We start from the raw sequence: 18,037 nt of genomic DNA on the forward strand, positions 1-18,037 counted from the left end.
AATCCAATTGACAAATTCGCCTATTTGAAATCACTGACGGGTTGCATTGCAGCCAATGTTATTAAGGGCTTCCATCAACAAAGAAAAACTAGGAAGAAGCTCTTAAGTTATTAAAACAAGGATTTGAAAGAAACAATTTTATAATAAATGCCCACATGAATAAGCTACTAAATTTTTTACCCTGTCAATGGTACCAATAATGTTTGGTATACAGGAAATTATATTCAGATTAATAATAGTGATTCATATAAATAATTTTAATAATAGTGAGATTCAAACTCATAATTTAAAATCCTTGAGTTGCCACTTCTTGAGTGTACTTACTGTATTCTATTTTAATAAAATTAATAAGAGATAATTATCACTTGAATTTAGTAGAAACGATTAAATCACGAAATTAGAAGGTTTAACATAACACAGTTATTACAATTTCTTAAAATTGAGATGGAAGGTAGGGAATCATCCGTTATGTTCCAGAATTTAAAAATTGAAAGGGGAAAAAAAGAATCATTCTAATTCAAAGATAGTGTGGGATGAGATTTACAGGATACATCATGCACGAGTCTGTCTAGGTTTTTCTGATAGGTACTTTTTTCCTGAAAATTTAGACATAATTTGTTAAAAATTACAAATTATAGTACAAGACAAACACAAAAGTATGGTAAAAATATAAATTTATCGTTTAAGGGATACAAAAATAAAAGCTAAATTCGGCCTGGATAGACTTCTGTCATGGAACCATGGGCGTTTAATCTTTTTAAATAACGTTAGAAAAGCAGCAGAATTTCCAAAAATCATTGAATTTACTGCAACGAGAATCACAATCCTGAGTTTTATAATAAAATTAATAAAATCATTTGTTTTTGTGCTTACAACCAGGGATAAAAGATTTTAGAGAAAGGATTTTTGAGACAAGTACAATTTGTTTTCAGTTCAAATGAGGATAGTGAAAACATTAAAAACAAAACAAGTCTAAAAAAATTTATTTGAATTTGAGTGGATGAATAAAAAGTATTTTATTAACAATTGAAAATTTGAACAAGATATAGAGAGAGTGTGAACTAATAGCAGGAATCTTCCTCAAGCGAAGAAAAGGTCAATGAGAAATTTGTACCATTTTTTAAAACTCTCATAATAAGATCTGTTTATGCCTTCAGAATTAAGGAAGATTATGGCGTAATTAAAATCTGCCTTATTCTTTAGGGCATGATTATTTTTAAAGTTGATTTCATAGATAATTAAAGTTTCGTCCAACTCCTTGTTTTCAAAATTTTTGGATGCCTAGCTTGAACAAAAATAACCACGATTTTATTTATTCTGTGATTAGTTCGTACTAATTAAAATAATAATATTTGAAACATTTTAGTAAGAAAAACACTATTGTAGCTACATACTGTTAATACATTTTATAATAATACTGTTAATATATCTTATAACAATACTGTTAATTCGAAATATACTGTTTATACATATTATCAAATGATCCAGTTCAGCAGTTTTTTTGTTATGGAATGCTGATATTTCAGCTACAGAACCCTAAATGAATGATCTTCTCTTAGCTGAACCCCAAAGGCTAAAAAGAAATTTCCTAGGCAAATGTGAAAAACAATCCTCTATATAAGTAATTTATAAAAAATAGTTAAGGTAAATCTAGCATAAATCATGAAATTTTTCAAAAAGTAAGCAAATTATGGTAGTAGAGGTAAAAAAGCAAAACATAATTTACCAGGCAGCAGGAGAGCAGTAGTGGGCCAATCAAAATTTCCACTAAACTTTCTGAATACAGGCCAGTAAGGTGCAAACTGGTCCTCATCTGATTCAGATGAACCAGCAATATTGATAGTCTGGGCACTACTCAGCCACACAGATCCACTATTGTTTTTACTAGGTATATAAACCTGAAGAGTATCTTCTACTTGAGCTGTACCACACTGTGGATCAAATTCTAAAGAAATCCATTGAACTTTAGGTGGAAAAGTAACCTGCAATATTAAGTGTTTAAATTACTACTAAAGCTTCTTACTTATGTACACATTACCTACTAACACAGTTGCCAACGTGGATAGGAAAAAATCCAGTAGATTTTACGAAATAACATAAATTTCATGATAATTGTTGCATAATCTAATAAATATTTCACATATAGGGAATTTTACGGATTATTATAGTCATCAAAATAGAAAAACTATAATATTTTCCAGTTATGATTGACATCAAACATAGTTGAAATGTTTTGTATTATGTTTATTCATAATTTCGAATATTAACAGGCATTTAATTTATCAAAGATAGTTAAAAGATCTTGTTAAAAAATTTAAAAAGAGAGTTTTAAATAAAAATAAACGGAACATTATAGGAAAAAAAAAATCAAACAGATTTCTATAAATGAGGCTTGCTTCATTATGTACAGGTAATACTTATTTAGATATTCAAGCAAACAATAATGTGCACAAAAATTCTATTTCAATAAGGTTTTTTTAAGGAAACTTACTCAATATTAGGGAGTTTTCTAAAATTTACAAAAACCAGGAGAATTTTAATTAAACCAGTAGACCAGAAGAAGAAACTGGCAAAATCCAGTAGTTTACTGGAAGATCCAGTAGAGTTGGCAACTCTGTACTAGGAACTCATTAAAGTGAAAATAAGAGATTTGCTGGAACAAATAATTTTGTACACTTAAAAATCGTCATTATTTATTAATTTTTTGATAGTTATCAAGTTTCTACAATCAACACATTAATTTATAGAATCAATCACATTAAAAACTCCAATACAAAGATTCAAATGGTTAAAAACATTATTAAAATCAAGGAAATTAACACAATTCCATAGATTTAATGTTCAATATCTAAAATAACAATCAACAAATTAGTCAATAGCCGTAATTTAACCAAGTAATGAGTGCATTAAAGTTTAAAGGTTTGTTTCTCACATTCTATTAACAACAATTAGAATAGAAATTATGATATTGATTTCGTTGACTTCAAAATACATAAGAAAAAAATACAAATTAAAATGAAATCCAAGAAATGCATATGCTGTCTCAGCAAAAAAAAAAAGAATTTAAATTTTTTTTTTACCCTATAATGAGCAACAGAGGCTGGTCGATAGGGATGATCAGATTCAACAATAGCATAGTGACTGGATGTGGTAGACAAACTAGAGTCATTGCGATCTGCATCAGATTTTTCAGAATAAGGTTTGGGATTTTTTTTATTCAGAGCTGCCACAAGGGGAAGCAAACTTTGAACCATAATTAGCACTTGAACAGCACTCTAAAAATAAAAAAAAATTTCAAGCGTTAATCACATACATATTTCAGTGAATTTTATTATAAATACTGCTGATAGACAAAGATATGTTTTGCCTAACTAGTTTGATAGTTTAAGTGTTGCAGTAATTAATAAGTAAAGAAAATATTTAAGTTTAAAATTTTATAAGCAATTAGTGCACAGTGCCTCAAAAAAAATCTTAATACTTAAAAATATCAATTAATTCTAAACTTTATTAAATGAAATGTATAAGAGGGAGATAGATATTTTGAGGAGATGAAGCTTCGTAATTTTTTATGTGGTAATAAATCACGCTGTCATAATAAAAATAAAAAGATATGTTATAGAATTTATAATAAAACTATTTTTTATTAAATAGTTCCTTTTGTTGCATTATTCGCCATAGTTATTTAGTTATTATTAGACCATTTTCATACAGACCATGAAAGTACATTAATCAGTAAACAGATAATGTTGTAAACATAGTGAAATCAAAAATTTGAATGTCTATTAATGGCAGTAAGAGGGTTAAAGTGTTATAGTTTATATAAATCAACAATGTTAATAAAACTTTGTTAAGTATATAAAGCATAAAATTAGTATATGACTAAAGCGTAGCAGGGTCATTCTCACAAAAAGGTGATTTTTTCAGTCCCTGAGTAATAAATATTAGGAAATACAGCAGATTTCTTAATATTTTTCGTGAAGTTCTTAACTAACAAATCATATGCATTTCTGCTAAATGTATTTAATATTTCATTCTTATTATTTAATAAACATGGCTTCAAAATCCCCTCCGAGGACGTCCCTACGTCTGTGGCACAAAATAATTTTTAATGCCTGTTAAGCAATTTAAATATTATTTTAATGATTTTTGTAGTTTTACCTAGTTAAATGTTTATAGTAACTTTTTATTTAATATTTTTTTAAAAAAAATTTATTTTCATAAAATAAATGACTAGTAAACTTTGTTCATCAAAAATGATGTCTCCCTCCGTGGACAATTAATATAGTTCTGTAAATATGCAATAAAGGGCAGCATATGCGAAATCCCTATAAGACAGCTGCTGGGAGGGGTAACCATTTCATTTTCAATGTTAAATATCAGTTGTTTTTGTTCTCTTTGGTGTCAGTTTTGGATTGTTGTGTTCAACTGGGGTTTGGCAAAGTTCACACCGTATACTCCGTGGACATCATAAAGAAGGTAAGAGAAAATTATTTTATTTTTGATAGATGAATTTTAGATTGCAAAAATAGTATATTTAACAAAAAGAACTGCCCCATTTTTGTAACTTTAAAATTAAAAATCAGAAAAATTCAAGAACTAGTTTTTGTCTCCTCCGTGGACATAACAAGTCCACGGAGGAGAAGACACAGTCAATGTAAGAGACAATGTGTTAGATAACCATAATATAATTTTAAAAATTAAAAAACTGTTTTCTTTTAATTGATATTTTTTAAAATGGAACAAATGTGTTAATTTGTTTCTATTTTTAAAGAAAATCAATTAAGTTTAACTTTTTCTTATCGGAGAAGTAAATATTGGCAATTTTTCTAAATAATTTCTGTGATGTTTAACATTTTTTTTCTCTTCAAATTTTAGGAAAAAAATTTTAAAACCAAAATTTAAGAAAAGAAAGCAATCAAATGTTCAAATGCAAAAGAGAAGGGAACAGAAAAAACTTAGTATGACATAAGCTAGACAGAAATTAAAAGAAAACCCTATATTGTTTGAAGAAAGTGAAAAAGAAAAGAGCAAGAAACTTTAAAATTTGTATCAGAAAGAGATTTAACAGAAAAATCGTTATTAAATGTACTTAAATTTCTAGAAATTGATGGAGCTAGCCGTTTTCGCCGAGGAAAAAAAGAAACAACAACAAGAAGAAAAGAGAAAAAACAAAAACGTTATTTGGATGACAGTATGTTTAACTTGCATAAAATGGTCACAAAAGAGTACCCTCAACACTCAAGTTTCATGTGGAGTCTGAATTTTTATTTCAATAGTCTTTACATTTTAATTTATTAATATTCAGTAAAAGTTACTTAAGAAATTGTACACCTAGGTTAAAAATGGATGTTTCCTTTCATAGCAGCATGATTAATCGGAAGTAGCTCTATTTCTAATGATGAAATATTTTATTATTTACTTATTAATAATAAACTCATACAGTGTAACGTCCCATATCCGGACGTCCCTTTTCCGGAAGGGTCGATTTCCCGGACACTTTTTAACAATCAAAATAAACAAACATTTCTTCATCTTCCCCTCTCCTTTAAAAAAAACAACAAAAAAAAAACGAAGTCTGTTGACAGGTTTTCCCCCCTCTCAGCTTCTAGAGATCTATGCATTGAACCCATAAATCAACAGAAAAGAGAACAGAAGATCTACTAAGACCATGACGCTCCTCCTCTGGAATGCAGGAAAGGGGAGGGGAGATTTGTTTTCAAAAGAGCACAACTGAGTCCCATCCCTCCCCCTTCTTTCCTATGCAGCTGGCTATTAAAAGAGGCATTTCCTGGAACCTTTTTATTTGAGTATCAGGAGAAGAAGAAATACTGTGAAAAAGGGTAAACACAGCAAATGTTAAAGCATGCCACGCCTTTATGCTTGATTGATAGCCAATGATGGGAGAGAAAATAAGAATATGTTACTACCCCGCCCTCAACTTGAATGACAAGTAAGGAGGAAATGAATTTTTCTTCTCCACCTACCCACCTTATTGAATGACCGGAATTTCCCCTTCTTGCTTGAATCTTTCTAGTTCAAAATGGCGGAGAGAGCAATTAATATTTTCATAACTGTGAATTTTTTTCGTTTTCTATATTTATTTTTAGAATAGCAATAATTATTTTTTTTTTCTAATATTTTGTTTATGATTGATTAGATATCATTCTAATACTAAAACATTATTGCCTGAAAAATAATATTTATTTATTTTCTGCTTCTTAGATTCAGATCATTTTAAGCTTTGTTTACCTTGGAGGTCAATTATACGGAAAAATCAAATATACGGACTTCGGGAAGTCCCGCCGATTCCGGATACGCGACTTTCCACTGTATCAGTTGTGCCCAATAATTAATGAGTTAGTCTTCATTGACATTTTATATTTTATAACATAAAATGTGTCCTCCCTTGACTATTACATCTCCTCCGTGGACAAGGCAGAATTCAAAATATTTTAAATCTTGTAAAAAATAAAATAGAAAACTTGACCATTATTATAAGGACATATAACAAAAATAAATAAAGGCATTTACGTAATTTTTATCACTTTTTTATTTACTTTAATTTAAGAAATTGTTTTAGTCTATTTATACCTTTTCAGTGAGAATGACCCAGCAACAATCCCTTGTAATTTTAATGTCTTCATATTAAAAAAAATGCCTTAATGAATAATATTTAGTAATTTATTCATTAATTTCTGGTATTGAAATATCTGAGCACACACTATTTTTTATACATGCATTAAGGGAACGCCATACTGTGGAAGAAAATTTTTGTTACAAATTCTCTTTATCCTACATCATTAATTTAAAAAGAAAAAGTAAGTTCGGGCATACTTATAATAAGTTATGGAGTTTCTATAGCTGAAAAAAATACTTCAAAATATTAAATTGAAAACAAATCATTAGAGGAGAACTTAACTGTTGCGTAATCCTAAGTTATCTTCTCTTAATTTTTTTTTATTTTCGTATTTTAAAATTTTCCTTTCGGCATTTGATAATTTGTGGCTTACTCTAGGTTGGTCTGAACTCACTTTTTCTACACTTAAAAATTTAAATTAGAAATGAAGGAAAAGGAGAATTTGCAAGGAAAATTTTCTTCTGTGGTATAGCAAATTCAACTTTAGGAAAAATGGTAGTTTCACAAAATGCTTTTAAAAAATCAAGTTCTAAGATTCGCCTACCTGCCTCTTAAAATTTTGTATCCCCGTAAGAAACGATAAATCCTGGGTTGATTAAGCATATACGAATAGGTAGCACATGCTTGGTCAAATAGTACGATGTGGTAGCCTAACAAGACGCTTACGCCATATTATAGTAAGATTTTTTCTCCCAGAGTTTTTAAAAAAATTAAACAACGAGGCGTTCCCTCCGTAAACTTCACTAGAAGTTGAAATGCGAACATTATTCTACGCATTCGAACATAGTTCTAAATTTATTCTAACAGACCTTTATTTTTCATAAAATTTTTTTTTGTCTATGAAACTTTTTTCTATATGACCCCATGGGAAATGGGGTCATATAGAAAAAAACTCATAATGAAAATAACTTTTAGTGTAAGTACTGTTAAATGCATGCTTATTTTTTTTAAAAATTCAAGTTGAAATTTAACAATGGACAACATTTTTTATGGATTTTTAAATTTTGATATAATTTTAAGCCCAAAATTTTGCAATAGTAACATTATTTTTGAATATATGCAGAAAAATATATAAAAATTTACCAGTCATGAATGATTTTTATTTGTAGTAACAATTTTTGAAAATATCTTCTTAATTTACCATATTTTTGTGTTGAATTTTTAATATAATTTTTATTAATTGTCTAAATTTTCACAAAATAGTACCTCTCATAAAAACCTAGACAAACTCTATCCCTACTTTAAAATTAAATAACCTTTGAAAACGTCAAAATTTTTTATGATTTAAAAAAATAAAATAAAAATATACTCTGGGATCTGATGTTGCAACAGGTCCTAAATGAGCAAATATTAAAGGAAGAAGCATTGTCACTACATGTGATGTTCCAAAAGCACACAGAATATCGGGATCTAAAAATAACAATAAAATAAAAGTTAAAATTTTTAGAGTAAGATAAAAAAGAAGGGAAAAAATCACACAAAGTTACAACAATAATTGATAAAAACAATTATTACACGAAAATGTATAGCATAGTGGGTCAAAAATGTAGCAGAATGTTTTAACGTTTTAAAAAATCAATAGATCTATTTTATAAGCATTCAAAAACCAAATGTTATTCCACTGGAAAGACCACATAAAGAGACTTATTTCTAGTGGGTCTTTAGCAGTACTAACTATTTTCTGACTTATATTACCTATAGAATCAATAGTTTTTTCGACTAACAATGCATCAAGAGGACTATCTCAAAATTAGTTTTCAAGATACATTCATTATCAATATTAGGTGTTTCAGCTTCAGTGACACAGTTTAACTTAACAAAATGTTCTTTATGCAATAAATTCTTCCACATAGAAAAAAAAAACACAGGCTATTCAATATGTGGGAGATTCGGCTCTTCTGTCAATGTTCTTTTAAAAATTTGCAACATATCTTGAGAGATTTCATTCACAAGCTTCTGAAGAAATTGTGAATCGTTACACTTGAAGTATGTGCTTTGTTGATAAGCTTTCTTTGTCATTAAATCTTTGTGTCTGTCTTGAATGCTTTTATTAAATTCAACGTTTTCATCATCAAATGGAAAAATACCACATTTCTCAAAAGCATTTTAACTTTTTACTTCATCCATTGATGTCTCAAAAGCTTATTTAAAAATGAGTATAAAATTCCCTCTACATATTGTTCTACAACTCTTTTGGTTTTTTAATGTTAAAACGTTTGACTACATTTTTGACCCACTGTAAGAAAATTATGGCCGATTATATCTGCATGAAACAATTAGTTTAATTCATAGTTTCTTATTTACAGTCAATCCACATACTTTGATATCACAAAAAAAAAAAAAAAAAAAAAAAAAAAACTGAGTAGAAAAAAAACCTTGTTTAGCTGAACATATTTCACAAAAGACACGAAAAAGTTTTGCTAACCAATAAATTTTTTTTCTTCTAATTTCAGAGAAATTTTAAAAGATTTTTTGGTCTTTCTAAAAACCTTTATTTGAATAAATTAATGATTTATTTTGTGAAGCAGTCATAAAAAGGAAATTGCCTTTTATTTATAAAGAAGTTATCTGACACATCCATTTTCTAGAAAAGTTGATGCATAAAATAGTGTACAAACAAGTAGATCTGCACATACAATGAAAAAGATTTTGCTAATTCAATGGGTATCAAAGGAACTGATACTTAAAAAAAAAAAAAAAAAAAAAAAAAAAAAAAAAGAAAATGAGAAAACAGGACATTGGAAGACGTACAGTAACTGTTCGTCATACAAGGCAATGTTTTTACCTTTCTTACTTGTAACAAAAGCAAAAAGAATACACTTTTATTGTATTTCTAAATGTAACACTTTTTATTCCTTTTTTCGTTAACTTTTTTTAGAAAAAGTACAAGCGTTTGTAAGGAGAATGCCGAAAAAACTTGTTACTTTTATCTAAAAATTTTAGAAAATTTACGTAGAAAATCCCCCCCCCCCCAAATTTTTGAAGTTATTTTTTTATAAATTAAATGTTTTATGTATATACTAGGAGGCTTCGCCCCCTGCTCGCTGTCGCCCACCAATCCCCGGAACTGCTTTCACAGTTCATTTCGGATTGCTTCGCAATCCAATGCCTGCTTTGCTCGCTCATTGGATACGTTCTTAACGTCTAGTTTTTGTATACTTTTTTTGATACTAAAGTTCCGAAAACTTTTCACTGTAGAAAATTCTAAACCTGTACATTTCAATATTAATTTGAAATTGCAAACAGTTCACATATTTTTCTTAATCACACTATTCTAAATTTTAGTTGTTGAGAAGAGTAACTGTAAGTTTTGTTTTAAGTCTTTCTCACCAGAGGGCTAAAGTCATGTGTTGTAAAACAATATGAAATAGTAGTCTGCCACTGAACGCCGGATGTAAAGCATCGGCTTTGATGAAGATAATTTTGTATTTTTAATTCTCTGAAGGATGCCACCCTATTAATATGGAATTTGTAAAATAAATGTATATATTTTTGATTGTTGATGAAGCCTATCATTTTGTGTTTTCATCAGTGTTCAGAAGCAGAACAACTCTAAGTTTTTTATTTTATCACAAAAATATAAAATGTATAAAAAACAAAGAAAAGAGTAAGAAAATAAGTATAGTCATAGAATAAGTTAAAATTATAATATAGTAATTGTCAGTTAAAACAAAACTTTTTGTTTAAGTCATTGCAAACAATTCAAATTTTTCCAAGGCAATTCTAAAGTATAAATTAAGGTAGTATTGTTAAGTTGAAACACAATATTTTTAGTTTTGATGTCAACAATAAAATTCAATTTTTCACAAAAACGATTGTTTCCATTGTTAAATTCAGTGTCAACAATTCAAATTTTTCTGAGGCAACTCTTAACCACAAAATATTATTTTTTTATGTACACATTTCTAAATGTCAGTATTCAACCACAAGACAACTTAAAGTCCTCAAATTTAGCATGAAGTAGTAAAATGTAATGAAAGAGGGTCATAGCAATAATGAAAGTAGAAGTAAAGTTAGTACTGTAAAATTAAAACAATATTTTTAATCAATGAGCCAAGTTCCTCAAGAAGCAGTTGTAGAAGTAAGTTGTTTATTTAAAACTTTTTATAGAATTTCTTTAAAAACACAATTGTTAATTTGGGCATTTGGCGATACAACACTTTTAGAATTGAAGGATTTGTTACGTCAAGCGCTCAGGTATCATAATTTTGATCTAGTTGCATTTGATCATTTTGATTTATGTTGCGAAGTTAACTTTCAAAAAATTCTATGGCTGGCAACAGCATTTTTATTTTAAGTTGTTTATTTTTATTTCTTTTAGAATTCGTTATTTTTTTAGAGAAATGTTTTTTAACCTAACAGAATTCTTTGCCAACTGTTTTCTCTATGAATGAAGAAAATAAAGTAAATATTTAACTGTTGTGAAAAGAATCTTATTTAGTTGTACAAAGTACTTCAGCCAAAATTTGGGAATTATATATATTAGATCAGAAACACATCATTAAAAGGCAGAATGCTTTGGTGTTTTCAAAACAAAGCAAACGTTGCCACCGGCGGAAAAGAAATACAGCCAAAATTTGGGAGCCACATAAGAGAATTATATATAATAGATAATTCATTAAATGTATTATTTATTAAACCAATAAGCATTGGTTGAGGTTCTTTGTTCATAATATATAATTTAGTTTGGCATGAGACGAAGAATGATAGTAGAGTACCTTGCAGACTTAATCTTTTTTTTTAAAAAAAAAAAAAAAAAAAAAGAAAAACAATTTATGTATTAGGAATCTAATAGTTTGCAATTAGAAATATGCCTTAATTCATTTATTTAATTATGACAAGCAAATACTTTTGTCAACCATATGCGTGTTTTTTTAAAATTAATTTCAATAGTCTTACTACAATTAAAACTTTTGGGCCCAATTTATGATCATTAAAAAATTAACAACAAATAAAAAAATCGCCAATATTTAAAATTCTAAAATAATTTTTTTTTTAACTTTTATAAACACAAATAATAATTAAATGGATTTCAAGGAGTGACCTCCGAAACAAAAACAAAATTTCCAAAAATTTGGTAATTTTAAAATTAGCATAATTTAAAACTCCTTCTGACATGAAAGCATTGAATTTTGATTTCTAGTTGGGTTTCTGGATGTTTCCACTGTTGACTATTTCAATGAATTTTGTAACATTTTCTTTTTTCCTGCACTCAAAAGTTTTATACTTTAATTCATTTTAAATTAAAAAAAAAAAAAAAAAAACTTTTTTCTAACGTTTCATAAAAATTAAGGTTGTTTTCAATTTACAATTTCTTCAAAATGCACTTTAAAATCTTTACCTTTTTTTTGTCTTATACATTTTACTTGTTTGCTTAAAGTACTTATACAGGTTACATTTTAAAAATAATGTTTCCAAGTATGCTGTTTATTAACATTTACAATACTATCAGTTATTATTTTAATTAAAATGTCAAAAATATTGTTATTTTTTTCGATATCCCAAATTTTTGATAAGTCGTTGTTAGTATCTTCGTCATGATCATAGTTTGACTCTAATTTTTAATAATATCTTTTTGTAGATCTTTTTTGACCTATTATAAAATATTGGAAAAATCCTGAAGGCAAGATTTTCCTTTTTAATTGATGGCAAAGCATATACGGACATAAATATTTCAGGTGCTTGTGTCTTATATAGAAAAAACTAATTCAGCCACTTCTGGTAAAAAGAGAACTAGTTTAGTATGTAAATCATTTAAATAAGAAAAAACATGTCACACTTATATAAAGTATTTTACTTTTTGTAAATAAGAAATATTTCAAGCAATATTATATGCAATAGACAAATACTATAATATTGTCATTCATAAATAACCCAAAACTAAAGAACTTTATTTTGGGTACCAATTGTATCAAGAGCACAAAATTAAAGTTATTTTTGGAAATATTCTGCTAGGACAAATAATGAAATAAATTAAAAATAGTTAAAGTATTTGAACATATTGATTTTAATAGATCAATAAGTAAATAGAGACCTTAAAAGAATAAGATCAGTAGATCTTAATAGATTAAACAATTGATCTAATGAAATAAACAGAATAGAAATGAATAACATACCATCTACACATTGGGCTTTCAAAAAGAGATCAACAGCTGTTCTTACAATAGATTCACATATGGAGAGTGCATTTCGTCTAGCTTGAAGTTCAGCCAATTCACGTGAATTCTGTACATTTTCTATATCTTGAGGAGTGCTGGAATAGAAAAAGAAATCCTATTTAGTAGCATAATCAAAATTTGTAAATTATTATTTTTCTTCGGAAAGTACTTATATGCAATAATGAAGAGTCGCGGTGGCTCAGGGAAGAGAGCATTTACCTTCCAATGAGGTGAACTGGGTTTGAATACCAGCGACAGCTGGTCAATACGAATCCCGCATTCGGCTTGCACCGACGCAAAACATCCTCAGTGGTAGACGGATCATGGGTTAGAGTCCCCTTGCCGTCAGGCTGACCACGTGTGATCTTCGTGGGTTTTACTTTCTATTAGGGTGCGTAGCCAAATTATTCAACAAAAAATAGGCACCTTTTAAGCACTTTTCAAGCACTCAAAAAATATTTTCAAGCACTTTAAAAAAATATAATTAGGCAGGGTTGGAAATTCTGTTGACAATTGTCTGTTTTATCTTGTTTCAACCGTCATGTCAAAAAAAAAAAACCTTTTGGCATTGTTTTTGACAATTGTCAAAAATCATGAAATTTTGAATCATATAAAACAAATAGCATTTTCAAACCCTACAGACTGACAATATGCCGAAATTGCTTGGGGTTGAATTAATTGTGAAAATGTTGAATAGAACAATGTGAACTGTGTCTTTTTGCATAATTCATAGCGAAAATCAACATGGTAAAGAAAAATCTCATTTTGAAAAAAGGGAAAATTAAGCACCTTTAAGAGCTTTTAAAAAAATGAAAATTGAAAATAAGCACCATTAAGCACTTTTTAAAAATGCTACGCACCCTGTCTATGTAACGCAGATGCATTAGATGATATGTAACGTACTTACATCAAAAAGTCCTCCACAAAAGCAAATTTCTCCCAATATTAGATCCAGGAAATCCCTTGTCTTCCGGATTGGGTTCCAAAATTACATAGCTATGCAGTTGAACATTGGTAGTTGTAAACCCTAAATTGGGTTCACTGTTCAACGACAGCTATAAAATAAAATGAAATCAATAGTACCTGTAATAAAGAATTTGTGGTATCTGTCCCCTTGTATGGTTTGTGCCATTGAAACTCAAAGAGCAATCGGTAAAGGTGAAAAGGCAACCATCCGGTCCCTTTATTTGAGATAAACCTCCATCTCCATTATTTGTTCGAGAACCATGATTCCTTAATCGTATGGCATACTTCACATTTTCCTACAGAACAAAAAATATGTATATTAAACACCATTCCTTTCTCTTAGAAAGAAGCATGTCATATGAGTCCTTTTTCCAATAGATTTTTGTTTGGTGCTTTTATAGTAAAAAGGAAAGGAAGTTTAAAGCTTCAGGTTCAAGGTTTGTGGAATAGTAAAATAGTGCATATTTTTCCACAAGATTAATAATAATTTTTGATTAGCTGGATTAAAAGTCATCTTAGAACTCCCAGTTTTTAATAATTATGTATTAGCTCTTCAAAACTGCCCCTTTTTTTAAAAAATTTTTTAAAAAAAAAAAGAACTGATTTTTGGAATAATTTTAAAAATGTACTTTGTGATGAAACTTGTCACAATCTGGTTCAACAGTTTTCAGAAAAATTTGAAATTATTCAGGGTTCTCCCTCAAATCTGGAAAAAAAGTTTTCTGTGTTTTCCCTGTATGTATTCTACACAATATATTAAGAGGAAAGACACAATCACTGTGCAAATATGTGAGCTTTATTAGGATAACTAATAGGTGCTAGTTTCAATTTCTGGAAAAACTAAGACAAATAAAGAACAGTTCAACATACATAAAAAAATAATAATAAAGCAAATGAAATTGTATTGCATAGCTAAACTATCTATAAATAATCCATAGATTGCACTTTGAGAGGTCAACATTTCGTAAAAGAAGAAATAAATAATCCATAGATTGCACTTTGAGAGGTCAACATTTCGTAAAAGAAGAAATAAATAATCCATAGATTGCACTTTGAGAGGTCAACATTTCGTAAAAGAAGAAATAAATAATCCATAGATTGCACTTTGAGAGGTCAACATTTCGTAAAAGAAGAAATAAATAATCCATAGATTGCACTTTGAGAGGTCAACATTTCGTAAAAGAAGAAATAAATAATCCATAGATTGCACTTTGAGAGGTCAACATTTCGTAAACATTTCGGAAAAATTCAAATTTCCCTGTTTTTTTTTTTTTTTTTTAAATGATTCTTTAATTCACTGTATATCAGGGGTAATTGTGAGCCCAACTCAAAAATCCTGAAAATTTCTCGAGTAAATTCATTAATGATGCATTTCAAAAAATTTATGTCTTCATAAATTTAAATCATTGATATTTTAAAAACATGAAATTCTAAATAAATTATATGCAGCATAATTTAAATGAATAATTGTGCATAAGTTTACTTTTATGTCTAATCCCATATAAAATATATAAGAATTTTTAGACATAAATATGATTGATGATTTCTTGAAACTTCTGGACCTTTAATTTCCGGAAACTTCTACATCGCGGTTAGCAAAAAATCTGGAAATTTCCCGGAACACATTCATCTCTAGTATATTCCAGTTTTTTCCTGTTCTCCCTGTGGAGTGGCAACTCTGTTATTTTATATCTACTGTATTATAATATTACTATTATTTTTATTTTTCGATATTGAAGCATATCAAAAACACGTTCAAATTTTAATCTAACACAGATTTTATAATAGTGCAGCATCTTGTAAAATCATGACTATCTTTCCAGGTATTTGAAATATTTACAAGAAATGTTTTTTGACACGTCGAGGAGTAAAAAATTTTTTTTTAAAAAATGGAAGAAAAAAAAGAGGCTTATTACCTTAAAAAAATCTGCCTCACTGTTTTGAACTTTCCAATTTCATTTAAAAGTTACACCAGGGAATAAGGCTAACCAGCTATGATATCTTTGCAAGTATTCTAAATTTTCCCCCCATATATTACTGCAATTGGAAAAAAAAAAAAGAGTTGCCACGTTTTCCCTGACACAAGAGTTTTGATACATAGTGTGATGTTGCTACAACTTCCACACCTTAGTTGTTTTAACCTAGTTTCAGCATCTCTCGGACAAAATGTAAACTATCTAAATTAAATCAACGTAATTTTCTCAGTTCAAGTACATTTAACCACGATGGCATTTTAACATTTAAAATTGATTGATTGATTTTTTTGTATCGATTCTTTTCTGCTTAATGGTGACCGAGAGGAGGTTTGCTGTTTTTGGCGTCAGCTGAGGAAACCACCTTGTGAGATAACGACATCTCTGTTGCCTTAAAAGTTTTAGGTGGTCGTCTTCCTGCCGTGCTTCGCGGATTTCACTATTTTGATAAGTATCAGATGGATATACATTTTCAGATCAAAGTTTGACATTTAAATTATAAATAACATTTTTATTCAATATAAATTTTGTCTGATTAAGATGCACTACATGGAGGATGACACCTGCGCCTGTTGCCAATAGTATGAGAGTTTCCCTAGCAACAGAGTCATCCAAGTAGAGTAAGAGATTCCTGATATCATCACACAAAGGATGTTTACAAGCTGACTTTCGATTTTTTTTGTTGTTGAAAAAAGATGCTTTATCTGATCCCGAAATTTTTTACTCAGAATCAGTGTTTCCCATGACCAATTAAATACCATCTGCAAAGGAGACAGCAGCTCATCCATTGAACTAACCAATACACAAGAAAAAAATGAAGGAGTGTGAATTAGGAAAAGTGTTTCTTTAAGCTAATTTTGTCTCTCCAGCAAGCACCGACCATCGAACCTGGAGATCCTTCTAGGACGAGGCAGGGGTCTGTGTAGAAGAAATTTGGGTCCGTTAACGGACCCTTCACAAATTTGTTTATCTTCATTATTGTTTTGTTAATTGAATAAACCCTCCCCAGGGGCAAAAACAAGAAAGACAGATGTAAACGAATTAAGTTTTGTCTTCAGTAGAGGCTTCCTCCTTTATTCGTCCAAAATAAACATTCTGCGTTGAGCAGTATAGGCTAAATACCAAATATTTGTATGTTGCACCTCTAATTTTGAAGCAGCAATTGCTGCTGATTTTTGAAAAGTTAATTTTTTTTATATAATTTTACAGTCCTGAGCATAATCTTGTATCTATTTACAATTTAAAAACTCCTTAAAAAAGTTTTTTGCAATAACCAAACCCTATTTGCACAAATTCATAAAAGCAGGACCCTGGTTGAAAGAATGTGACTTAATGCTTATTTTATATTTACAAATTACGAGTAATTTTTTCACAATTTTACAAAAACCGCACCTTTCACAAAATGCCTGGACAGACTTCTGCGAGGGATCATATAATAGTGATGTATAATCATAAGGCAAAATGTTTTTCTATTTCATAGTATGCTGTAATAGTTAAACCTCATAAATGTTTGATCTATCCTTTAATGTAAAAATTCCTCTTATAAATTTAATTCACATTTAATGATTTCACTTTTTAAATTTAAATTGCCTGAATAGTAACAATACCATACATAGGTAAGTCTTTTGCATCACAAAAATTCTTTATTATTTGAATTATAATGTGTTTGAATATATGCCACACATTTTAATCGAATGACTATCTGGTATATAAATAGGCACAAGTAAAGATAAATAAAACAAGAAAAATTTAGGGTTACAAACCTTAATAGGAACTGCTCTCTCAAATTTGATTTCTGCTACATCGCCATAACAATCTTCGGGTCCAAATGTTCCTCTTACAATAGCTAATGTTTTCCACCTCTGAGTATGGGAAGGATCAACAATTCCACAATTTTGCTAAAACGGTTAAATTATATTTATAGTACAAGAAAGTAATCAGATGTGTTAGAAATTAATAATTATAAGCTTATATTCAAATAAAATGTTATTAAAATTAGTGTTGTAGTTCTCAAGAAAATCAACTCAATTTGAAGATTTCCTGAATTTTGATACAGGATGCGTAGCTAAATCTTTTAACAAAAAATAAGCACCTGCCTTTAAAGCACTCAAAAATATTTTTAAGCACGATATACATTAACAAAATGCAAAATAATTTTCAAAGACTTTACATGATCATGATAAAATAACTAGTTTCTGACAAAGAACTCTTTTCTTGATTATATTAGCCATTAAAAAATGATCGAGATCTTTCAGTTCGATTTCAGAGGGTAGAAAATGAAGCTTGAAATTGAAAATATATGG

The 18,037-nt window shown here is 28.8% G+C and overlaps 1 protein-coding gene across 1 annotated transcript in view; it reads right to left on the minus strand.

The window, feature by feature from the left end:
• The window catches only part of LOC107440653 (E3 ubiquitin-protein ligase MYCBP2), a 194,178-nt gene that overhangs the window by 89,178 nt on the left and 86,963 nt on the right, over positions 1–18,037 (minus strand). Inside the window, exons 37-42 of the mRNA XM_087158274.1 lie at positions 17,498–17,632; positions 13,879–14,057; positions 12,754–12,890; positions 7,947–8,047; positions 3,081–3,275; positions 1,727–1,982 (exon numbers count right to left, since the gene is read on the minus strand). Coding sequence (XP_087014400.1) covers positions 1,727–1,982; positions 3,081–3,275; positions 7,947–8,047; positions 12,754–12,890; positions 13,879–14,057; positions 17,498–17,632 — 1,003 coding nt within the window. The remainder of the gene's footprint in view (positions 1–1,726; positions 1,983–3,080; positions 3,276–7,946; positions 8,048–12,753; positions 12,891–13,878; positions 14,058–17,497; positions 17,633–18,037) is intronic.

Source organism: Parasteatoda tepidariorum, chromosome 2 (assembly GCF_982258835.1).
Source record: "Parasteatoda tepidariorum strain Cologne lab strain chromosome 2, Ptep-v5.0, whole genome shotgun sequence".
NCBI lineage: Eukaryota > Metazoa > Arthropoda > Arachnida > Araneae > Theridiidae > Parasteatoda > Parasteatoda tepidariorum.